Source organism: Pelodiscus sinensis, chromosome 2 (genome assembly GCF_049634645.1).
Source record: "Pelodiscus sinensis isolate JC-2024 chromosome 2, ASM4963464v1, whole genome shotgun sequence".
In the NCBI taxonomy this organism is placed as follows: domain Eukaryota; kingdom Metazoa; phylum Chordata; order Testudines; family Trionychidae; genus Pelodiscus; species Pelodiscus sinensis.
Window position 1 is genome coordinate 147,857,050 of NC_134712.1, and position 26,817 is coordinate 147,883,866.

The 26,817-nt window shown below is 39.8% G+C and overlaps 1 protein-coding gene across 1 annotated transcript in view; it reads right to left on the bottom strand.

The window, feature by feature from the left end:
* Positions 1 to 804: 804 nt before the first annotated feature.
* Positions 805 to 26,817, bottom strand: part of EPB41L4B (erythrocyte membrane protein band 4.1 like 4B) — a 266,029-nt gene continuing 240,016 nt past the window's right edge. Inside the window, exons 23-25 of the mRNA XM_075921605.1 lie at positions 10,449 to 10,517; positions 5,787 to 5,953; positions 805 to 2,104 (exon numbers count right to left, since the gene is read on the bottom strand). Coding sequence (XP_075777720.1) covers positions 2,035 to 2,104; positions 5,787 to 5,953; positions 10,449 to 10,517 — 306 coding nt within the window. The 3' untranslated portion in view covers positions 805 to 2,034. The remainder of the gene's footprint in view (positions 2,105 to 5,786; positions 5,954 to 10,448; positions 10,518 to 26,817) is intronic.

Genomic DNA, 26,817 nt, shown 5'->3' on the forward strand with positions numbered 1-26,817 from the left:
TGAAAACAGTGGCTATTCTAGGAACCTTTTCTGATTTGATAGCTTGCTCTCTTTTATTAGTGACCAGGCAAAAATTATTTGTAGCTCTCCTTCCTCCAAAATCCCTCTGAAGTTGTCTCAGAGGAGTAGCCATGTTAATCTGTAACATTAAAAACAATGAGTAGTCCATGAGGTTTGTGGGCAAAACCTACTTCCTTAGATCTCCACTCTGCTTATCTGAGGAAGTTCATGTTGCCCATGAAAGCTCATGATACTATACATGTATATATGTGTTTGTCTCCAAGGTGCCACAGGACTACACATTGTCTCTTAAAGAGAAGTGGCAGAATGAAAGCATAATCTTATGCCTGGAACATTCTTTGCCTCCATGATTTCTTCAGAGGGAGCTAATATTCCCATTTGTTTAAAATAATCTCTGATTGACAGAAATGGGTGTACAAAAAGTGTGCCACCAAATGTTGGCGTCATAACTAGAAGGCCACTATACAGTCTGTAAAGTACTCAGAAACATACAAGTCTGAATACTTGTATAACTCCATGGACCTTTTCTGTATGTTAAGCCATTTCATTACAGAGTGCATCATGGATTTCTCCCTGACACCTACGCCACTTACTTTAGCTTCATTTTGTAGCTGGAGAAAAGGTTCAACATTATCAGACTTTAATTGAAGAGCCTTCTGTTCATTTCCTGCCCAAATGAATATAAAATAGACAAGTAATTTTCTGTCTCCAAGTTGCAATCAAGAGTCCTAAAATGCACTCAAGATTTTTCATATTAAATGACCATAACTAATGCTGAAGAAAATTGAATCTTACCATATGCATTTCCTAGCTTTAAAGCCAACATGCCAGTTAAATTTAGATACATCTGTGGTCATTGGTATCAAATTAAGGGCATCTTTTGAGTTGAACAATATTAAAAACTGGAGAATGTACTGTACAGAGTAACAGAAAAATATAGATCTTGGGCCATATAAAACACATACAAGGTTTCTGAGTAAAATTGTGTGTTATAGCTGATGATGAATTGGTGTCAACTTTTTAAATTATTTACTATTCTGTATTACTAAAAAAAAGGGAAACTATCAGACACTCTTTAAGGAAATATGACCTAGATTGTCATTGTGTGATCTTAATACTATAAACCAATTGTTTAAAGTTCTGCTCCTGCAAACACATACTTAACACTAAGTAGGGGAGAAGTCCCATTACTTTCAATGGGACAGCTCAGTTGCTTAATGTAAACATGCATCTATAGATGTATGCCAGTGTTTGTAGGATCAGAGTCTTAGTTAAAACTGTTTATGATTCAGATTTTTGCTTTAATGATATAAGTATCAATAGCAAATTGTTCTGAACAAATGAAGGTTTTTTTTTTTGGCCAGGGTACAAGATGATTTATTTTATTGTCAAATCAAGATGACATGATTTTAGGCAGCACTGATATATCTACATATATTGGAGTAAAGATTAAGTTAAGAATTTGGTTAGATGGCCATTTTTTTCAGCAGAGATGAACAGTCCTAGGGTTAAGAGATAATAATCATTTTCCTGCTTTTAAAAATGATTCTTTTACAAACTGTAGTAACTCGGTGCAATTTTCAGTTATACAAAATGACATTTTCTATGTTACTATCAAAATATTCTGCATAACATTAATCTCTGTGCAGTTATTAACATATATACAGAACAGTATTTCTCAGTAGAAATCAGTATGTTCCTTGTTGATCATTTTTACCTTAGATTTACCAAAACCAAACCTAAAATTCATTTTATAATAGTAGAAAATCCTAATACTCAGGATAAATAAAGGACTGAAGGTTTATTTCCCAGCAGCAAATGAATAAGGAACTCCTCCAAGTTAAAATCAAGTCAAGACTTAAATTTTAACCAACTGTGATGAATCTGAGTGAGCTGGGAACATAACACATTTTCATGATGCATTATGTTGAATACACAGAAGTGGAGGAATGTAAACAGACAGAAGGCACATGATAGGCCTCAATCCAGTCTCCGTGTGACAAAGTGAGAATTTCATAATTCTGTCATCAAAAGTCTTTTCATCATCTTCTCTCTCTCAAGTTCACGCCTCAGAGTCTCAGCACTGTATAATTAATGCACAAAAAGCCAATTATGGGGACAACAAAATGCTGCATATTTCAATTAAAATCATTCACATTTTTAAAGTACCAAGGGAAGAAGAAAGGTTCAGTATGATTCAGTCAAAATGCTGAAAATAGATGACTGAGTCAGAGGTAAACATCATTTGACATTTTGATTAGTAAAGAAAAGCAATCAAGGGGGAGAAAGCATGAGGCATTTTAGGGCTTACTCCGTCTCCCCACAAAATCATTGACAAAGTTATGGGCATCTGGTGGCTGAGGCAAGGGAAGGGTCTGCCTTCCTGAACCGCCGCCTGGCCATGCCCACACTCTGCCGCCAGAGCCCCTACTATAGGTGTTCGGGGGGGGGGGGGGGGTGTTGCTTCCCCCAACATCCGCCCTCCTGGTGCTCCTGGCCGGGGAGGCTGGAACTATCTCCCGCCCTCCCCTCGTGCTCTGGAAGCCACGCTGCACACACAGCTTCCCTTCCTTCTCTTCCTCTCCCCAGTGCTCTGGAGAGGTTGGGGAGCGCTTGGCGTGCTGCCCCACCTCCTTCCTTCCCCAGGGGTGGAGCTTCAGCAGAGGGGCGGGGCTGTAGGTGGGACTGGGGGGCTGTCTCCCCCAGCCCCAGCTGCACTAACCACCCATGACAAAGTTCCCATTGAATTAAATAAAACACAAGACTAGCAGCTCAGTTTCTTGTTAATTGATATAAACACCACTTTAAAAGACTGATATTGCAGCTCTCTGCTCCTCAAGGCCCCAACCACCTTCCAGTTCCTCGTGCGGTTTGGTCACTCATTGCCTACAGGACCCTTTAATGTGCATGCAAGTGAATGCAGAGCCAAGCTGGATTAAGTGCTAGAGACCCTGCCTGGGATCATAGAATGCTGCTGCTGTGATGTTGTCACACCTTGGCTAGGATGCACAAGAAGTAGACATCTCCATAAAGCATTCTGGCAGGAACTGAGCAGGAAGAAGCAGCTGTGAAGCAGCTAAGCCTAGTTCCTGACATGAGGAAAAGGACGAAGAGGAGGCGACCCAAACCTCTGTCGCCCACAGCCACCTGCCTGGACTACACCCACCGGGGTGGGATAAGCATTTGGGAATGAAGTGCAACCATTGCTATTCCTGCTCAACCAAACCTGGGGGAGTAGGAAGACTGGATTTGCTGCTGCTCTTTTGGTGACTAGTATATGGTAGGGACGTCAGACTTCAGCCACTTTGGGTTTTTGAGTGGGCTCAGACTTTCCCCCCAGTCTCCTGCTGCTCTGTATCTTCAGAAGAGCCATGCCCCTCTCTGTATTTTCCCTCAGTCTGCTGCTGCTCTGAATGTTTTGGTAGACTAGTGCCCTTGTAGCCCATAGCTCCGGCAACCCCTTATCTATGGCCTAGGAAGGAGAGAGCTTTGTTACCACCAATTCTCCTGTTTCTCTACATTTCTGGCAGAGCATGCCGGGGACTGTGACAGGACATGCCCTCTTCCGGATGACAGAAAAGACTAACAATCATTCTGGCACTCAGTCAGACACACAATCAGAGTTTCAAAGAAACTGAGGCTGAGCCCAGGCTGAGGGTTGGCTCACAACAGGGAACTTGTTCAGATATCATAGGAGGTGTGTAAGGGGGCCCTCTCTCCAGAACTCTGTGGGGTAAACTGGATTTAAGGGGGTAGAGCGCTCTTGTGGGGCTGTTGCCAAGATGCATGCAAAATACAGCACGTTTTCTGGGTCTGTCACCACCCCTATTTGAGAACCAGGCAGATTGTTGGAGACAAGAAGAGACGGAAGAGGGGCAAAAAAGAGGGAGGGGAATGTAGCAGGTGGAGGGAGAGAGAAGAAGAGAGGGAGTGTCTAGAGAGCTTACTCTTCAGAATATGCCAGGTTTATATCTATCTGGTCCAAAACTGCACTGATCTTTGATGTTTGGGGAGGTGGATTTACCTTTTAGAAGGACCAGATTTCACCACATGGCTAACATTTCCAAACTCTCTGCTCAGACACGAATGCTTCAGAGTCTCTCTACTAAGGTGCCTCTCCCTCTCACCCATGTGCTGAATATTTTGCAGGCTACCCAAAAGATATGGAATGGGCAGCTTGCGTCTACTGAGCTAGCCCTAGGTCTGATGTTTCTGTCATACTCTGTCATTGTTAACTGCTAGCACTTTAGAGACATGAACAGTTCATGAGTAGATTTATGGGCACATTCTCCAAAAGGGCAAAGCTTAATGAGAACCTATGAAGAGGCACACCGGGAAGGAAGGAGGGCTAGCTGTGCAGGAGAAAGACACAGCAGTTAGGATTTTTCTTCTTTAAATTAAGCATTTTGGGAAAATGTTAGTGTGTGGGGTTAGTTTGTTTTTATGCAAATAAGAGAACGCTAACCCTGACCCTTAGCACTGGGCACCGTGCAGACAGGCAGACATCACAAGTGGAAATCAACAAGTACATTTGACTGGTGACCTGTAAATCAAAATTTGATTCCAGAGGTGAAAGTCTCATGTATTATGTCCCCATCCTAAGACTTTTGTTTCTCATTTCCAACCAGTACAATATGGTTAGTCTGGAAATGGAAGGCTGACCTTTGCTTTTGGGGTGTCACCTGGATCCAATTATTGATTTACCCCTTTAAATAGGCAGATTGATTAATTCAACACTCTTCAGTCTCTAGAGAGGAAAGATTGCCATTAGAAAAAAAATTAAAGAACTGAAAAAGAGTAAGTTGCCATTGGGAAGCTGGAATGTGTTTTTTTGCTAATTCATGCTATAAGAAGAACAATTCCAACCTGACGCTTCTCTGAAAAATCCATGCCTGGTATTCATTGGAAAGGGCCCCCATTTCTCAGCCCTTCCCATTGAATTTAGAAAAACAGATTGCAAGTGCAAACAAACTAAGGATATTAAATATTGATTAATTTACTAGTTGTGTAGTCGATGGAAATTCCATCAACTACTCGATAGGCCCTTCCACATTCCTCCTTTGAAATGCACAAGAGCCCCCAATGGGGTCCCTTCTGCATTTCAAAGCGGAAGCGCCCGCATGGAGCCTGGACCCTGGATCAATGCGGTGCTGCTGCTTTGAATTGCCATGTGGATCCAGGATCAGCTGGGGAGTCCCCAGCTGACTCCAGGAGCCACAGAAAATGCCGCACAGAGCCCGGACTCCCCAGCTGATCTCAGGTTCAACGCGGTGCTGCTGCTTTGAAGTACCTCCCTTCCCTTCCCCCCCCCCCCCCACCTTGTTGCCTCTATATGATAGAGGCAGCAAGGGGGAGAGCGACTAGTCAACTATCCTGTCGACTATCTGATACGCATTTGCTTATCGGATAGTCAACTAGTCCTTTACATCCCTAAAACAAACCAGTAGTTCGGGGAAGTGATTTGTCACAAAAAAACCCCCGGCATCTCAGGCCAGTGGTCTATCTGGCCATTAGAAGACACTGGTTGGCTGTATTGCCAGTTAAGAGTGGCATTCCACTCAGAGAAGATTCACAGGATGTTTCTTATGCTTTCCACTTGTCCTGAGGTAAACACCAAATGGCAGCTGACTTGCTACTGATGCAAACCTTAGTTCAGGATGACAGGGTAAGTCGGTTCTTTCCCACTGTAGTTATGATAGAATAAAAGTAATCAAACTCTTGAGAACCTAGAGAGACCTATAGGATTTATATGGACAGCTCACTACCTGTCGGCCAGGGAAATAGGTTTGTGTGATGGATATATCGTCTGCACTGTTGGGGTTGGGACCGTCTCTGCCAAAGATCTCATTACAGGTGATGGAGACACTGGTGATAACATCTTAGGTGATGACTGCACAGCACAGCACACAAGTTTGCTGTCTATAAATTCTGCCTAAAAAGAAAACAAAAAGGATAAGTTAGTTTTGACTTTTTATGCCCACTTTCTCTCAAACCCCCATTATCAGCAACTTTTCTTTAATAAGGAGGGAAAATGAGAGACTGCTCTGATAGCTGCCAGTGGCCTTTTAAGAACCAGAAAACAACCCTCATGTATAATGAGACTGACACTTTGACAGAGGTTCAATGGTTGTGAATCACTGATGACAAGACTAACTATAAAGTCCACTGTGGGATACTGAACTCAGTTCACAGCACATTTCACACGAACGAGATGCCCATAACGGTCAAACCCAACATGGGGAGCTGATCAGAAGTGTCCTCTCAAATTCAGTCCTGTTATAATAGGGTTGTAGCCCCTTTTGACAATTGTGCATTTTATTAAAGTTGGGTGTGGCTGAGTCTAGGTCAAAGAGTTCTATGTAGTGGAGCACATCCTACAAGAAATACCAGTGACAACTAGCAGCAGACAATACTGCTGTCACATTGATATAAAAAGTACCGAAACCCAACAAACTCCAGACTCTTTCTCCATACTGTGTATGTGATGCTGTAGCATCACAAGTCCTGCAGCATTAAAGGCTGGGACATCCTGTCATGTGACAAAGTGTTGCGTTTTTGAAAAAAGTACACTGACCCACTGTTTGCACAAGAGCATTTAATGTCAAACAGAGAACAGCCTGTGTGTCACTGAGTAGATAGGAATGTGCAGAAGCTACAATTTTTTAGTGCTTCAAGAGAGTCAAGACACGTTCATACTATTATGAGTTTTTTTCTTGACAACCTGTTCTTTCAAACTTGATTCATTCTTCATAACAGTCAGAAGAGAACTTGGCACAATAGTCAGACAGAGAATTGTTAGCCAACTGTTGAATTATTGGACTTTTTTTCATTTCTTTACAAATTACTGATCTACTTATGATTAATTAGCTCTGAACATAGAAACTTAGGAACTTGGGATACAATCTGCTGGTTCAGTCAACGGGTGAGCCAGGAAGAAACTGTTGTAGTGTGTTTTTTACATTTCCCAGCCTATCTTTTAATTGGAAGCACAGAGTACATTTCAGATGAATGTACAAGGATGAGCCTTTCCAGTCATGAAAAATGATGAAATAAAACCAAACTGACAAGAAAAAAAAAGCAAAACCAAACCCTCTTTAATCCTGATCAATTTTAATTCTCCAAATCATTAAAAAAGGTAAGCTGACAAACTTCTCTGGCATCTACCTTTTAAAGCTCAATGTTACAGTCCAGACACAAGCACATTTTGCAGTCTGTTTGCAGCATTTTCTCATATAAGGACTCTCAGATTGGGCTTTATAGCATGAAACACAGGCACCATGATGTAAATCCTCAATGAGTATAAATTGTCATAATCCAATTGAAGTCAATGGAGCTTGGACGACTGACACTAGCTTAGCATCTGCTCCATTTTAATGGTTATTTTTGATTGTATGTGGTACTGATTTTCTCTACAGTATATATTTATATGCTTATGTTTATACAATATATTGGGGCAACTTTCAGCTGGTATGAAACAAAGTAGGCTATTAAGCCAATAGGTTTATGATTTACACCAGCCAATTCAGATGCAACTTAATCAGAAAGGTTTGCTTTTCCCTCCAATAAGGAAATCAGTTTAGCTCTCTATATTCTGCACAATTATAAAACCAGAAGAAAATATCTTCCAGAGCTTACTGTTTTTGTTGTTGTTGTTTTTTTCTATAGAATAAAAAAGACATTTTGGTTCTAATAAGCATTTTCCAAGCAAACCCTATCTTAAAAACAAAACAAAATAAAAAAAAACCAACAACTTTGCAGCATGTTCATAACATGAAAAGAAAGCAAGGGAAAGGAAAAGCTAGGGAAAGGAAAATGAACCACAAATATTTGCAACTGCATGATATTGTGCATAACCAGGGTACATTCAGAGTTAGATCTGGCTCTGTCCTGAATGTCTTTCCCTAAAGCATTTGCTTGTGTTGTTGTTTTGAAGTAAAAAACTCAGTGACACCTAGCACAACTGGTGCGTTAAAGTGAACTGAAAAATAAATTGATCTGAAGCCAACATTTCCTTGTTGAATGATTCCCGTTATTCAAGCCGTGGGACAGGGATAACGGCATAGAGTAGAAATGAATTATACACAACCCCCCACTCATTACTTTTTCCCTTTCTTGCAAACCCTCTTGGCATTTCCTGGATTACTAAAGATTTCCTACATTGCATAAATATATGACAAAACATGGGATGCATAGGCTGAAATGTAATGTTAGATATTTGTGATATTGCATTATTTTTTTCAGTGAACCAATACTATGAAGAGAAAAAGATAAATTTTGGAGAAGTTACTTAGATCTTATTTATCTGCTCAATATCCCTCCTTTTTCCATTCAAAGCTTACTTTATAGAGCTGGTCAAAATGTTTCCATTGACTTTTCCATAGCAAAATGACTTTTTAACTAAATGCAACTTTTTAATAACATTTTTCAGCTTTTGTTGGAATTTTTCAAGTTTTCATTACAAAGCCAGCATGTTTAAGTTTGGTTTGAAGTGAAACCTACCAAAATTTCAGTTTCATTACCATCTTCTACAGGGGGAAAATAATTTTCTGATAAATTCTAACAACTAATGGGGACATTATTTTGCACAGATTTCTGTGCTCACCTCAATGCATGTTTTATCCAGGACACACAGGTGGAGGTTTTCATCCAGGATAGATGTAATACAAAGATTAAGACTTTTTCAATAACCCTGTTATAATGGACTTGAAATGCTTCAATGCATGTGTTGGGATATTTTTTAATTAGAGCAAAAAAATAGAGATGAACCAGATTAGGGTGAATTTTTCAACCTCTCTCCCTAAAATCTATTTGTTTAACTTACTAAATATAGACAGATATTATAGATGCTCCAGCTGTGAATAAGGTTCTATATCTCATATATAACTTCACAATGTAGAAAACAGATTTAGGGCTCAGAACAAAGTTAAAGTTTAAGTCTGAATGACTTAATTTCACAAGTTTAATATAGAAACATCACATTAGTAATGGAGAAGAGCAATTCTAATATGAGGTTTCAATTCTGTGGCTTTTAAGACATGTTGGGAAGGACAAGCAAAGGACATTCACTCATGGTCCCATTCACATTATCTAGTTGCTTTGAGTTCTAATACTAATTTTAACAAGTCCCCCAACTGCTTAAATTTCTCATTTTTTCTACCTATGGGTGTGTCTAAACTACATGGCTCCATCGATGGAGCCATGTAGATTAGGCTGATTGGCAAAGGGAAATGAAGTCGCGATTTAAATAATCGCGGCTTCATTTAAATTTACATGGCTGCCGCGCTGAGCCGACAAACAGCTGATCAGCTGTTTGTTGGCTCAGCGCGCTAGTCTGGACGCTCCTGCGCCGACCTGAAAGCCCTTTATCGACCTCCCCGTTATGCCTCGTAGAATGAGATTTACCGGGGAGGTCGATAAAGGCTTTCATGTCAACAGGGGAGTGTCCAGACTAGCGCGCTGAGCCGACAAACAGCTAATCAGCTGTTAGTTGGCTCAGCGCGGCAGTCATGTAAATTTAAATGAAGCTGCGATTATTTAAATCGTGGCTTCATTTCCCTTTGCCGAACAAACAAATCAACATGGCTCCGTCGACGGAGCCATGTAGTTTAGATGTACCCTATCATACTGACACTGCTTCTCTGAGGCTGAGCATTAAGGGCCAGGTACTATTAGGACTGTCAAGCTTATTTTTACATTGCTATCAAGTTATTAGTGCTGTGCATGTGCTACTGTGCAGTAAGCCTTGTGCAAAGGGACACATCCCAAAGTCCCCAACTCACTTTTTTCTTGAGCAATATTTCCAGGGAAGTTTAATGGGAGAAATTGCCCCAGTAAGAACTATGGACTCCAAGACTCAGCTCTAGGTTGTTAATTAACATGGGAGTTTATAGCTACTGCAGTCAACAACATACACCTGTTTAATATTAATTGTAATTTGTTGTGTCGATTCAGAATGCAATTTTCATGAAAGTTAGGTCCTCTGGAGGACAAAGTCAGGCTCTGTAAAGGGGACTAAGGCCAATTCAGCAAAAAATCCAGGAAATTTATGGATTTAGTAGTTAGGCCCACTGATAGGTTTACTAACTTTGGTGGGATGAACTCTTGGCGATTTTATCACATGATGTTATCTTTAATTAAAGATTAATATTTAATTCCTGAAGACTCCAGGACATTCCTGGAGGGTTGGCAACCTTAGGCCCTCACCATTCCCCGCCCTTTCTGTTCATTTCTGCTTCTAGTAATCTCCAACACACCAAGGCAGACAAGTCATGGCCATATTTGATTGAGTTGCACTCTAAGCTACATTTAGAAAATATCTTTATTAGGGCTGTTAAAGGCACAAATTTCTGACATTGTTAAAAAAAATAATCTGAAGTTGCAAGTGTTGTGTTAAAATACACAGTTTTTCAGTTGCATGTTCTACTTACAGAAAACTGTGGTACTGTTGAAAAAGGATCGAAAAAAGGATTAGATGTATCAGCAGGGAATGTCTTTATCTTTAAAAAAGATAAAGAAAAAGATGTTACTTTCAGAGCATAAAAATGAAAAACAAAACAAAAATAAAAAAGCAGCAAAGCATACAAGTATAGCAACGTCTGACAAACTGGAATGGTTCAGCAGCACTCAAATAAACTAACTCAAGAGAAGACCATTGCCAAATACATGTGCAAGTTAATGAGGAATATTCAAAGTAGAACATCTAGCTGAATTATTTTACCCATATTATTAAATCTAACGGGAAACAGCTTGAAGTGTATTGTGACCTGAATGCACACAATATTTCTTCAGCTCTATACCTAATCATGACATGCAATCATTTGGCTTGGTCTTGTGAACACCGTGCATTTTCTAATCAGTAATAAAATGCTTTGCATTAGAAATCCTTACACAGTGTTAGTAGTGGTCAGGAATGTCAGCTAAAGGACTTGTGCTTTCTGGATTGTACACATCCATAGGTTTAGTTATTTATAGCTAACACATATATTCAGTGCTGGAAATGGAGCGTCAGAAGGTAGGACCAGAAGAAAACATGAATTATCACTGTAGGCAATTGATTGGTAATTGCTGTCTCCGGTAATGTTAAGAACTTTAATCCTCGCCATTCCCAATGGTGTTCTAAGGATCAAGCTACATCTCAGGAGGTATTAATATCAGCAGAGTTGAAAATACTAAGAGACCATTTTGCCCTTGGGTTGTGTCTGTAATGAGAATGTTCAGAATTCTCAGTGAAAAATCCTGGTCTCATTTAAGTTAATGGCAAAACTCCCATTGACTTCACTGCAGCCAGGATTTCACCTCAGTGTAGATAAGGTTTTGGTGGACATTACTTCTGTGCTTACTTCCATCTTGAACATTAAGTGAAGAAAAGGAAATTCAACAAATAGCAACCAAGCATTGCCTCTTTTTATTACATATAGTACACAGCTCATTAATCTCCTCTCTAGAATGCAGAAATGGCATTAATCCAAGTTTTAATCAAGTAGAAGTATCGGTTTCAAGATGCACTTCATATTTCCACTAGGGGAAAATGTATTATATATGGAAAAATGTATTTATCATTTTAATAAAAAAAGTAAAACGTTTTTTTCCATTAAACATGCCTTATAACATAATTAGTGCATTATGTTTGAAATATCTGCTAATAAACAAGGAAAACATTCAAGTGCTGACCCAGTTGCTCAAGAAAGGTACATCTGAAATTATGAGGTCAAAAGTAATATAGAAAATGAATATTATCATTTATTTTGTTAACACCAGAAACACATTTGATTTATAATCATGGCATTCAAAATTCATATCCAGCTGCAGCTCAACATTCATACAAGGACAAAGATACTCAAGTGTGTAAACACCTGTTTAACTGAACGTAGAAGTCAATTATATAAATGTATTTGCACTAGAACACAATTCCCTTAAATCATGAAGATACCTGAATAGAGAAATCAAGGAAGAGGAACATTCCAGACTTTTCATAAATATTCATATATCTACATTCCATCAGTAAATTTGATTTTGAGTTACTATGTGCAATTACTAACACACATTACAATATAAATATACAAATTGTATTGCTTAGCAAGTCTGCCACGTTACATTGGCAGATTTGGTTGTCAGTGTAGCATGAATGATTCGGAAGTGGCTGTGTATTTTTGAAACACCACAAACCCAGAAGTCAATCTTGTCATTCTAGATTTATGAAGCATTGACATTTCAGTGTCTGAGTATAAGACACAGAGCACTTCATTGTAACACACCACTGTAGCCAAAGGGCATTATACAAATCTAAAACCAGTCATTCCTATCGGACCTCAGCATGATATGCAGAAACCCAAATCTCTCTAATTTTGTGGACTAGTCTCATTAAAAGAACAAAGTTTAGTAACTGAAAACGGAGGTGAAGAAAAACACAAACATTATTCAACAGCTTGGTGGGAGTATGGACCAGAAGCACATTAAAAAAGTTGGTCTTGATGACACACTGAGATACATAATGATGTGAGAAAAAGAATCTTCTAGAGTCAGCTACTAAATTTGTGTACGTGTCAGAGGCCCAACTTTTGTATCAATACATTACTAATATCAGTTTATCTGGTTTAGTTTCAAACATACTTTTCCCTTTTCTGGAGTTGTGCTTATTTAATCTGAGGACAGAGAATTCCAGACTAATAAAATTAAAAGATTGTGTAGACCCCCAAGACACCATCTCCAGGCATCAACCAAGTGTAAATCAATTCAGAACAACTAAGACATGTGAGAAATTTCATACCTGTGCAGCATTAGGAGCCAGAAAGTGAAGCCATTCTGCCCACTCCGCGCCACCAGTCCAATCCTTTTGTCTCCCTCATTTCTTTCTTTTCCTGTGTTTTACATGAATAGCAACATATACCGATTCACCCAGACTATACTTTGGTAGAAACACAGCTGAGAATTCTCCTACAGTTGGTGTAGGAGGAGGGAGCTGTCTTGTTTGCAATGGCTGGAGGCTTTTCTCTTCTGGTCTGCGGTGCAGGCAGGGTACCTCAAATATCCAGAGGAAATGGGGCAATGCTACTGATCTCTTCTGTAAAATGCTCTGAGATCTACTGATGACAAGTGTTACAGTAGAAGCTCAGAGTTGCGAACATCTTGGGAATGGATGTTGTTAGCAATTCTGAAATGTTCATAACTGAACAAAATGTTATGGTTGTTTCTTTGAAAAGTTTTCAGCTGAACATTGACCTAATCCAGCTTTGAAACTTTATTATGCAGAAGAAAAATGCTGCTCCCCACCTTTTTTTCAGTTTACATTGAACATAGCACCATTCTGTATTGGGGAAAGGGAGGGGGCGGTTGGCAGGGGAGGGTTGTCTCTGTTGCTGCCTGATAGTGTACTTCTGGTTTCAAATGAGGCATGTGTTTCACTGATCAGTTCATAACTCTGCTGTTCATAATGCTGAGCTTCTACTGTATCTAAGAGCTAGAAGTTATTTTCTAGAGCCTCTTCTTATATCCAGGTGCAGTTAGGCTATTGAGAAATTATAATAAACATGGGGAAGACTAGTGCAGAAATTGGCAATCTAAGGTAAAAATGCAACCACAGACTGTGTAGAAGCTCAGGTGGATCCCCTGTTCTACATTTCCAACAAGAGTGCTGCAGGCAGGAACAATGCGCAGTGATGGCCAACCGGTGGGAACGAACAAAGGAAGAAACCCCTGAATATGACTGGCCCATAGAGGAAGGAGCTGCTAAGGGACACTATCTGCTGCCTACTCTGAGATGGAGATAGGAAGAAGAGCGGAGCCTTGGTCAGTTATGTGGAGCTGTCTCCATTTGCACCAGTGAGCCCACTGCAGAAGGAATCAGGTAGCTTTCTGATTTTCACAGAGCCATGTTATGAGGGACAGATGGGTTGAGAGCGAGGGAGGAAGGAGAAAGAAGGCTGCTGGATTGTGTCTCGTGCCATCACTTAGGTGACATATTAGAATGACTTTGAATGATAAATCCTGTTCTTCAAGATGTTTCCTCCCTGCAAGAGATGAACTTGTTTTGTAATCTGGTTAAAATAGTTTTAATCATTAATTGTCAGGTTAAAATGGCTTTTATTTCAGGAGGGCCACTAAGCACAGGTGTTTGGACATTGTCTCATGCTCTGATGGTTTTTCTCACATACTGGTACAAGAGATATGATTGCATTACTATGGCAAAAATACCTTGCACAAACACGTCCTCATCTAGAGTATTTTATTTTGTTGGGTCAATAATTTGTCAGATTTTAGCCACTCTTACTAAATGAGACAAGACCAAATAAAGCTAACCAACATACTGGAACAGAAGTCCACTGCCTGGTAAACTTCTGGGGGATTCATTTGACAATCTGCAGAATAACTATATCACTTTTGGAAAAAAAAAAAAACAGAATTTTGATCCTTTGTGGATAATCTCTCTTAGAAATGTCAGCATTTTCCTGCTAGTATGGAAACTGTTTGCTGTATCATTAGTTTTATCTTGCCATAAAATGCTTTGAAGGCATCCCTGCCAGAGCTGCAAAGAATTTTCAGTGTCCATTTTGCATTGTTGTTTGCATTGCGAGGGGAAGAGAAAAGAATAAGAGCAGGAAGAGGGAAGAATTAGTCTTTGCCGATCTTCTCCTTTTCCTCACGTTTGTTCAAAATGTCTTCTTACATGTAATTTAAACTCTGATTTAAAGGAATGGTGCATATGAAATTAACTAGTTCCAGCACATGGGACTACCACAAGTATTCTATAATTACAAAATTACCACTCTCAGGAACACTTAGCCTTTTTTATTCTGATCTGCTGTATTCAAGAGGAGAGAAGGTAACTGACAGCAAAGTATATCCACTGCCTTAGCACCAGTTTATTTTTCCTGTTCAGATCTCTGAAAACATTTTGTATTTTGTCGTGTACGTCACTTGTACCAGTACATTCTGGTTAAGGACCTTGTAACATCTTTGGAAAAGGCATGTCTTCCCAGCTGGGTGTGCAATGTGACTGTTTGCTTATACTGAGCCAGATGGCCTGTAGAGGTAAGGAAAAGCTCTAACTTAGACATGTCAGCAGCTTCCTGTGCATTGTCGTGGATGCAGAACATCTACCACATGAGATACTTTCACAGAGGCAGGTCTCAATGTGTACGATGGCCAGAAGAGTATTTTCTATTTCAGAAACACACAAACTAGATAACATTAGATCTGTGGTGATAAGGGGCCACCTGCCTCTCAGTCCACGTTCCCTCTAATCTTTTCTCTCCATGTGCAAATTTTTTCCATCCATGTTGGAATGCATTTTCCTGTGCATGGAGGCATGTGTGAATGTGCATCACCAGTAGAAACAAAACACCTAGCTGTGGGTGCTCTGCCAATTAGCTGGGTGGCATTTGGATCTCTCCTGAGCAGCTGCATAAGCACTCAGCTTATAGGGAACACTGCTCACAGCATAGAGAGACCTGTTTGTGCTCTGCCCAGCCAGAAGGAACTATTTGTTTACATACTGTTAGCACACCCTAGTACTGACTGACCTGTGGTATTACCTCATGAAAGTAGTTTATATACCTATTGCACTAACTGACTGGCAGTTCCTCCTTCCAACATCAGTGATGAGATCCTCTTCCTTTTTGTGTCTTTGCAGCTTTTTTTAATGTTTTTCATCAGCTGGTGCCACACAATTCTTGGGGGGGAAGCTACCTGGTGAGCTAGGAAATGCAAAGATAAACAGATAATGTCCATCATAGTGCAACAGCATCTGAGGAATTTTTTCAATGAAAATAGCTTATCTGACACCAACACTCACTCAGGCAACGTCTTAAGCCTATTCATCTCCCTCAGTAAAGCAGAGGCTGTGTAACATGACAGAGACAAAGATTTATTGTATTAGCAAAACTACATATGATTGTTGAACCTTGGGGGAAAAACTGTGGATTGAATGCCCTTTGGAAGAACAGCACTGCAGCATAATAATTTTCTAGTAAAAAAATTCGAGATCCATTGTGCCTGTTGAAACAATACAATGTATCAGTATCAGTGGAAGGATTAAATTAATAATTCATACATTCATACAGACAGTGAAAAAATTTGAAAATGTACCTTTCATATACTAGTATGTAACCAAGTGCGAAACTTCAGCAGCTGTTTTGGCTTATCCGCAAGATGATGAATTCCCAGGTAATAGAACATGTTTTCTTGAATATTTAGTTGCCTACTGTTGTCTGATCTGTGAAGGTAACAGCTCCTTGTCTGATCCTCATGTTTCCTTTTACTCATCTCCTGTGTGATCAGACTGTAGCTTGAGGCCAAGGAAAGAGATTAATAACCTCGCACTTTAAGCAACTTTCAGCAGTTTTTGAAAACAGGTGCCAGTAAATTTGATTCTTTAATTCCCCTAGCTGTCTTATAACAGCATCTATTTTTCATCCATTGTGATAATTGTTTGTCAGATTTCTTGCATGTACATACTTTCCTTATGTGCTGTCATCATCAGGTCCGTTACCTTTAGAATTTCATTTACGTACCCCCCTTTCACCACACACAAGCTGACTTTTAGCTGATTTAGCACAATAAGCATAGCACTAAGGAGGCCACAAGCCCCTTAATGGTGCAAAGGAGACATAATGCTGGCTTACACTGGCTTTAAAAGCCAGCAAAGGATCTCCCCAATTTGAAGGAATTCACACATAGTGTCGTTTCTCTACACGGCCCTCATTGATGGGGGATGGGGAGTGTAGTCTGAAGTAGAATGTATGGTTGGGGTGCTGCTACTTCTGCTGTGCTCCTGCAACTTCTGATGGCCAGATTATCCACTGGGGCCATTGCAAGCAAGGTGCACGTTAGAGCTTGCTCACAGCTAAGGTTTGAGGCCATGGTGATCAATACACCAGGAATGTTCCAGAGAAAGTTCAGGTGTTGTTTGCAGAGGCTAATATACAAATCATTTACATGTATAAGCAGATCTCCTCTCCATCCCTTTAGGCAGAGCGCTTAATAGAAAGAGATGCAATACAAAGTCTGAACCTGGAGATGTATTTGTCCATGTGGGAGGCCTGGACAGGTGTGGGTGCTGGTGCCATCTTTGTGCATCTCCTTGCGGCAGAACAGTCTGCTGATTGTTGTCATGGCAACTGTATTTGTTGGCTGGATATTAAGGAGTTACTGGAAGGAGCAATGTGGCTGAGGCTACTTCCAGCAGTGCAGACTGTAGAAAGTGACAGGAACGAAGGCCACCTGTCTCTCCACAGGATCAATCCTGGCTCGGCTTCACAGTGAAACTTTGCCCTGAGGCTGCACTGGTGATGATATTTAGTTCCTCAAAGAACACCGAGAGAGAATAATGCAGCCACTGTAAACAAGACATTCTTCATGCTTTCATAGCCTCAAGTGCCCTTCCGGTGGATGTTGTGAAGGTCTGTAAGCTTGAGAGAAACACTACATGTGCTGAAGTTATCCTGAACTACAGCTCCTCAGAAACAACATAGCAAGACATGATGTCACGAAAACCAGCCTGACACGGCAGTATTTGCTTGGACTTTGTTTTGAGGCAGAAAAAAAGTGCATTGCCTAGACTGGACTCTAATAAGTAGATTGCATCACTAGGGTATCATTGGTTAACTTCTTTCCACCATTACCAGTGATGGCAACAACTTTGGAGTATTAGGGGTTTTTTTGGACTGTGTGTACAGCAAAGAAAATAAACAACATGCAACATAGCCCTGCAGAACAGCAGACAGAAGTTGTTGTCACAGAAGCTCTAGAGCTACTAGTAAGCAGCCATATGGGTGATATGAAGAGAAAATACAAGAATAAGATGATTCATACCACAATCAGAGAACCTTGAGTAAAGCATAAGTTATACAATCATGTATTTCCAGATTGTATGTTCGTTGGAGTGCTGGCTAGTAACTGAAGCATATGGAGCTGTTGCCCACTATACAAATCATTCTTTACAATCACAGACCTTGTTGATGGTTCACTATCCAACAACTGTTCACTAGTCATGCTTGGTAACTCTGAGCCCAAGTACCAATGCAAACAGCCAACATTCACCACCCTGATAATATTCTGAGAAAGATCAGTTATGCATTCTTACCAAAAGTGTTTCATCTTGTCAGATTCAAAAGCACCAAGGTTACGCTGCTCTGTTAAGCAGTTACTTCAGATCAATGCCAACACTGTACCATATGACCCTTGTGCAGTGCAAACAAATGTTATCTGTGTGCTAATCCTGATCTTTGCCTACATAAAGTCCTGAAATATTTGAGATCTCCAGACAACCCACCAAATTTGGCTTAACTTACTGCTAATGTCAGAATAATAATAATTAGTTTGAATAAAACTGACTTATTTTTTCAGGTAACTCATGATTTACTGAGACCATTATAATCCCCAATGATTTTTGCAAGACCATGTTCAAACACACTGCACAGAATGGGTTAAGTCCCAGTGGCAGAAGGAAGTTGTTAAAATTACAGGGTGGTATAAACAACAAAGAGCTTAAGCATGTGCTTAACTTTAAACATATGATTTCTGCCACTGACCTCAAAGACACTATTCAAAGGTTTAATGTTCAGCACAAGCTTGGATAATGGCTATCATGAACTTAGAAATATCAAAGTAGAATAAAATATCTTAAATAGTTTCACTGTGCTGTATTCTGCAGTTCTAGTTATAGTAAATGTTTGTTGAGAGTGAAATTTTTCTGTGAAAAATCTGAATTCATAATTTGCAGTTCTTCGATTTGCAGTGCAAGTCACTTCAGACGTGATGGGCACAATAGCTTTTTTTCCCTCTTGATTTACCTGATTTTAATCAAAACGTTTATAGGATGCAACAGTTTGTTTGGTTTGGGATTAGTACATATACAAATTTAAAATAGTGTTTGCTAAATCATTTACAATAGTTATTATAGCAAAGAAACTATTTACTAATAACCATGGCCATTAGCTATTAAATATTAAAACTGCCTGATACCAAATATTGGAAACTCATCTGTATTACAGGTATCCGTCATAAAGTCCCAGGGTGCAGGTTCAAACACATGAAAGTTCATGATTCCAGTGTTTATAAATTCAAGTATTTGCATGTTAATATCTCAACAGATTAGTCCGCTTTATTCATCAGATGGTTCTGCTTTGGGTGAGTCTTCCATGAAAAAAATCCAGCAACAAAGAAAAATATATTGTTTGTTTTCTGTGGGGTTATTTCCATCTCTTGCAGAACAGACTGGGGCCTTTCCTGCAAAGCCAGCCTCCCAAGGAAAGAAACAGCACTCTTGCCTACTCCAGGGCAAGTATATTATATAATTTTAGCAGAAGAAGAATTCCAGTTGATTGGGACTATTAGCATATTCCTGACTTTTGTCCAGCCTCAGTTAGAAAAGGAATTTCTCCTGTGGAGGGATTAAGGGAAAAGCATAACATAAAATGTTCTACTCAGCAAAATAAAGAAAACACAGTAGCTTGCTTGCCCCGAGGCTGCTTTTTGCACTGCTTCTCTTGTGGTTTGTATAAGGGGCAAAAAGATCCATGTGATCCATTATTAAAGAGAGCTCAGTGAAAGGGAGTTTTCCTATAAAATGAATGGGAACTAGGGAGCTCTTGTGGGAAGTGACACATTCTGGAGTTTAAAAATATATTTGTCAAAGAATGGAAAATCCTTCTTTTAATCCCCCAGCGAGTCTACTGGGACCAAGCCCACTTTTTAGTGTAAGAAGAATTCATATAATGGGCCAGATACTGAGCCCCAACAAATTGCTTTGCTCTGCTCCAGCAGTGCAAGGGCAGCTTACAGCAGCCCTCAGTAAGAAACTGGAGATTCTCTGAGTGGCAGTAGCCATCCTTGCTTGCTCTATACCACCATTCCCAGCACCATCCAGTGCAGGATGTAGAGATGTAGCCAAAGCATGCTGTAGTTTAACAATCTCTGATGAAGAGCCCCAGGGGCTATTATAAATTGGTGCAATTTAGAGCTGCCCTGTAGCAACCCAAAGTTGTGCCAAAGGCTGAAGAAAGGATGTGTCACATGGCCATTCCGTCTCCTCTCATGTGCACTGTGTGGCACATCTGGGGATTAAGACCTATACATTTTCCATTGAATCTAGGCTTTTCTCATGCCTTAGGTATTTACATGAAGGTTCTTGGATCTTCCACACTGGCGTATACACATTGCTGTCAGAACTCATCATCTCTGAAACTTGGGAACAAATTTTTCCTGCTTAAGGAAAGTACACTGGTAGGTGCACCAATCATATGGCCTGAGACAGTCCTCAGGTCAGATGCAAGAACATCATAGATGTCAATATGAGCCTTTGTCCACGTTGCATAGTTGCCATGATCTTTGGTGCTTGAAGTGGGAAGATAGGAAGGGAATTCTTTTCTTCAAATCACCAGCAGTGAGAAGGGAGAGTATATAGTTGTGATGGACGTTGACATTTTGAAAGCACATGGTCTATCTAGTACTGCTCAGTCAAACTCGTTATCTACAGTCCTGGAGTGTCACTCACTGATACAAACACATGAAATTTGCCTAGATATCAATGTATGAGGTTGGTGACTATTGGGTCTGACAGAACACTCAGTTTGGAAACAACAATTAACAATCAACAAGCTTATGCTCCAATACATCTGTTAGTCTATAAGGTGCCACAGGACTCATTGTCGCTTTAACAATCAACAAGATTGCCAAGGGTTGTGCACAAATGGGGTTGGTCAGCACATGTATATTCCCATTGTACCTGACTCACTGGTCCATATGTCTAGCACTACCAGTAGGGACCTCAATGAAGCAATTGCAGATGCCTGGATAGGCATTCCAGATGGACCTTGCAGTCCTCTCACTAGATACCATCTAACTAATATACAGGATTTTGACAATGGCAATCAGGGGTAGCTATTCAGAATCAGCCCTCTAGCTTATTTTAGGCACAGCAATAACAAAGGGCAATAACGTGTCACAATTCACAGATGGTTTACTCCACTAATTTCACGTGCTGTGACTCCAGCAGAAAGTTTCAGTCTGTGACTACAGAACAAAAGAAGGAGAAAATTGGAAGTTAGTTTATTACACAAGCAGTAATTCCTGATTATCCACTGGAAACACTATGAATGTACCTGCTTTGCTGACCCTCACGCAATTCAAAAGAGCCAGTACATTCAGTTCTGTGTTCTGTTGGGGGGAAGGAGGGAGAGGGAAGGGCTCTAATTTTAAATTAACGAAGTGACTCTAGAGAACATTCCACTACTGCTCCAAAGGCCTGATCCAAACCCAGTGATGTTAAAAGGTGCCTGTGCATGAACTTCAGTGCATTTCTGATCAGATTCAATGTAAACAGTGACCAATTACTTGGTGGTATGTCAGTTCATCTACTGTCATGGTGACTTCTAAGCTCTTCTCTTTATGATTCAATTAAGCTTTTAATTTCTGCTGTAACAAGGTCTATGGTACCCCAAAGCTGCAGCCAGAACTTACACTGCCTGGTACAAGCTGTAGCTGCAATAGGAATACACAGGGTTACAAATGTGAGTGTACTGTCTCCATACAAACACATGAAGTCTATGCAACATAATCACAAAGAAACACATACACCCTGTTATCGTTTCTACATTATTTTTCCTTGAGATCTTACTCAACTAGCCTGAAGAAACTTGATTTCCATATATTATAATCACACTTTCTAATACACGCTGACTTTTCTAAAACAAAACAAAAAAAGGAAAATATGGGCTGAATATGTAACTCAGTTATGAAAATTATGCATGTATTATTATTCCTAATATTGGTGGTTATCATAATAGAGTAACAACATTTACTGTGTGGTTGCACTGTTCAAAGACAGGACATACATTGCCTGTCCTCAAGAGCAAATGGTGCAAGAAAAGATTGAAGCATACAAGGACCATGGTATATTACAGATGAATTAGTGTTTTAAATTATATACATTAATGTTCCCACACCATCAGCCATCCACCCATTAACACCTTGACTTTATCCTGTGCTTCAGTTTCATTGTCCTTGTGTCCCTTTCTTCCATCATTTTATCTCCTCCCTTCAGGCTAAAGAGAGGTTAAATAAATCTTATAATTAAGTCAATATTATTTTATTTTTCCTGATAATAAACATATCAGAGCAAATCAAATACCTGCTTTTGTCTGTGCATGTGACTCTCCTGTTGCAAAGGACAATGAAAGGGGAACATCTAATCAATGAACAGCCTAACAAAGACCAAGTAACCTGTTATTTATGTATCATGCTGGCCATGGGGGTTTTTGTCTGCCTCTAACGGCTGGTTGACATCAGAGTATCAGACCTGACTCCAGCTGCTTGGAAACTGAGTTAGTTACTCCTTTAACACAAGTACTACAGAGTCATCATATGTTTTGCACTGAAGGTTCAAATCCCAGTGATGAGAGGGGGCAATTATACCTGATTACTATAATTTAGCTGCGAGGAAAAATATAGTTGAGTACTATTTGCTGTTTTTACAGGTTTTACATGTTGCGTGACTTAACCAATCAAAAACCAAACTTCAAAGCAGATGTTTCAATTTTTGGGTGGAACTAGGAAACGTTCAATAGAAATTCCATCCAGAAGCCTGGCAGTCAGTGGACTCTTGATAACTGATTTAGAACCATATATGTATCAATTCACCGGTGTGTTGGAAACAATACAGGTACACAATAGCTGCTCTTCGGAGCCTAAATACAATTGTCACTAACTATAGTAAGGAAGAGAGAGATTATGAACATTACAACTGCTGAGACACAGGGATTGCGCACCCATCAAACTAAAGAAGAAGTGGTTCATAGGCCTTTTATCAGAGGAATTAGAAATGGCTTATGTGATAGCACAACTACCACACTTGGCTCACTTAGAGTATGTCTACATTGCATGCTTATTTCAAAATAAGCTATTCCGGAATAGTTATTCCAAAATAACTTATTTCGAAATAGCACGTCTAGACTGCAGGGAAGCCTCAAAATTAGTCTGAAGCAGGTTATCCTAATGTAGACATGCTATCTCGAGTTAGTGCCCCAGGAGGCACTGGGGAGGAATATCTTAGAATGCCCCTGGTGAGAGGCTATTTCAAAATAGCAGCAGTGGAGCATCTACACAAGCCGCATTTCAAAATAGCTATTTTGGAATAGGCATTATTCCTCCTAGAATTAGGTTTACAAATTTTGGAATAAGCCGTCCGCTACTTCGAAATTATTTCAAAATAATGGAATGGCTGTGTAGACGCTTGCATTGTTATTTCAAAATAACGCTAGCTATCTCGAAATAACGGTGCAGTGTAGACACACTCTTAGTGTCAGCCAGCTCATAAAATAAATTTAGTCTTTCATAAGCTTCTACAATACACAAGATTAATGTTTTTCAATTGTTTCATGTATGCAATAGTAAAGAAAGGAAGAAAAAGAGGATAACAAGTATATCTAGACATTGACGCTATGTGATTGAAAAGTCCTGCCCATGTACCTCTTGCCTTCATTTTAAAATATTTATCTTTTAGCCCAGATCATTAGCTGGTAAAGACTGATACTGCTGCATTGAAGTATAAGAAGCCATGCTTATTTATTCCAGCAAAGTAGCTGACACCTGGTTTATCTGAGAGACGAAGCAATAACTTTAAAAATGTTTGACACTAAATCAAAACAACAATATTAGGGAAAACAATATTTGGCCACATTTACAAAAGTAACTGGGAGCCTAAAAATGCAGATACATCCCTAACTTTGCAGGGGAGTTTGGTGCTAACTTACTTAGAGGATTTTGTCAATCCTACTGGGCACTTTAATACTTTAAAAATATGGCTAATTGTCTTTTTGTTTATGTTTATTTACTTGAACCCCTTGCAGAGATGGTTTTTCATTTATTCCAAATAAGAAAATTGTTGCTGGCCCTGAATGCTCAATTTTGTAGGTATTTGAGTTTTGATTCCTTTTGGTTTTAAAATTATGGTGGTACTCAAAAGCCCTATCATTTTGATTCTCCTAGGTACTCTGAAAATGGTGGCATGTCTTGCTGCATCAAAGCCAGGTATATAAGTTCTCAACTAACCGTAGTATAACACTAACTGCAATAAAGATAAATATAGAGAAATTCACTCACTGCCCTTTATGACTACCATACTGTCTACCTCACTGATCCTCCCGCTTATCTTAACACTGATAAAAAGTCTCCCAAAAGGTACACTGGTGGGAGAAGTGCCAAGATAAGATGCTTCCATAGGAAAAAAAAGATTTGACTGACTGAATTCTTTTCTATCAGCACAGGGTCAGCTATTGTATCCAACTAAGATTTTAGGTTTTGGAGCAACTACATTTGGAACTAGCTTTGCCATTAGATCTGGTTCACTTTCTGGGTATTCTGCAAAGTCCATCCTTTTCTTTCTTCTTTCAGGCTGCTGAGGGGGGAGTGAGCCAAGGTTGTCGGTCTTTTATTTATTTTGAAGTTTTTGAATGTATGGGAGCTGAGAGCCCTGCATGGGGCCTATGGTTCCATTTTAACAATTTAAAGAAATACATGGATAAAAAATGTCATACAACACACATTACCAGCACACATGCTGGAAAAACTTCCATACTACAGTATGCTTTCTGGCACTCCTCCATTGCTTCCATGTTACTTGTCAAAAGTTGTCTGGTTGGTCATTTAGAATTCAAGAGCAGCCAGCCACAAGATTCATCAGAATGGGCACGGCACAACAATGCACACCTGTCTCTCTTTAAACAAAACACCTCAGGAGATATGCTTAATAACTACCCTCTCTGTTTGGTACCTTATTCTGTTCCTGCACAAATCAAATCCAATTTATCACATTGTCCACTGGTGCAGATTGAGCAATTGATTTATCTTCTTGATCTTTTTCTTTCTGTCAGAACACAGTTTCAATCAATTCAAAACCAGAGATGTTGCATTATCCACAGCTGATTTGTAGAGCTCAGCAACATGTCCTTATTGGCCAGTCAGAAAATGGGAAAATAAACATCCATTGATCCCATACATATAAGGTTGCTTAAAGATGGGGACTATGGATAAAACAGAAGTAAATCAAACATATTTAATTGCGTACCATCCCATTTATGTCTTTACACACTATCATGTGATTTTTCCTCGTCTCTTATTATATATTTTAATTTCTTATATCCTTCTTATACCATGCAAGTCATGGTGCCTTCAGCCTAGCACCAGAAAGACAGTCACTAACATATTCCACTCCACCTCCATTATGTCAATGCTAAGAGGGAACTAAACATCATAATGAATGGTCAGAGGCTGAAACATACCCAGTTTACGTAGGCATGACCCTCAAACTGAACACTAACAAACAAAAGTAACCAGAGCAAGATAGCAGCAAAGCTCAAGTGACACAACAACCTTCTCAGCAAATTGATAGGCTCTTCATCGGGAGCAGAAGTTCCAGCCATAAGGACCTCAAACCTTGACATTGCACACTCAATAGTAGAGCACTGCTCACTACTATGAAGTTAACTGGCACACACCAAACACACACAACTCAACGCTGTGCATCATTATAGGAATTCTTTCACCAAGTCATCTTCCTGGGCTTCTAGTTCTGAGCCACATTGCTCCCCCTTACATCAGGAGGATCATTCTAACTGGCCAGTTGCTCAAGAAGGTACATGCCAACTGCCAATCACCTCCTCATCACAGTCCCTACTGTTCCTCCGCCCACACATCTTTGACCCACCACATTGTCAGTGGACCCTTCTTAGCAGATTATGGACTAGGAAAGGCCTCTGTGAAGTAGCCAGCACCTCTGACGTCTCTGACACAATCCAAGCTGAAGCTGTGGTCCAGGTCAATGATACACACTGTTCAGCAGTGCCCACTAACAAAATCCAGAGTTCCACTTGGCCACTGAGAATGCTGTTGCTTGACTTGCCAAATGCACAAATGTCAAATAAACAAATGCCCTTCTTTTGTGGATAGGGTAAGGGCCAATTCCTAAATAGTTATAGTGCAGTAGTCATAGTTTAAATTTACTAATGATCACAAAATTAGGATCCAGTAGACTGTCTGGGAACCCTGACTGAATTCCAGGATTCTCTGGGTATCCTGAACTTTACTAATTCAAACAGCCTTAGAGAGACTAGCACATACACCATAAAAAACCTAGTGCTTCAACATTCAGAATAAATGTTGCAAGGGTATTTTAAAGTCTTATATATAGTGCTTTGTTTGCAGGAATTATTACAAAACAGCTATTAGAAAGTCAAGTCGCAAAATGCACTCATCAATTATTTTGGATGCTTCAACACTATGACTGTTTTTACACTGTGCTGGAGACCATTCTCTAGTTATTAGAATACTTTATCTAGTATAAATGACGCCCAGGTGATGTGCCTTCGACACATTTACTTGTATCAGGGTGATTACTTGAATGTGCGCACAATACCCTTGCAGTACACACAGTACTTCTTTCCCCCCTTTTTAATATCCACAGCTAAATTTCTCTGAGTTTTGATTTTGCCATGCTTACAGCATGTGGGTTGGAGCACTCAGAGATATCTCATAGTTAAATTGTGTTCAAATCTGACTGACAATGAAATGCTCTTTTCAGTCAACTTAGACAAGTCCTGCCTTTTCACATTACAATATCAATGTAAAGTATTTCCTTAAGCTCTAGTGGAAGCGGGAAGGACTGGATTTACACCTTACGTGTTCCTGGACATGGTGTCTTCAGCACTCCTGCTGCCTACAGTTGACCTTCCTGTTGCACACAGTTTGAGAGATAATGCCCCCCTAAACACATGCCTATGGTGCCTAACTGGAAATTTGGCCTTT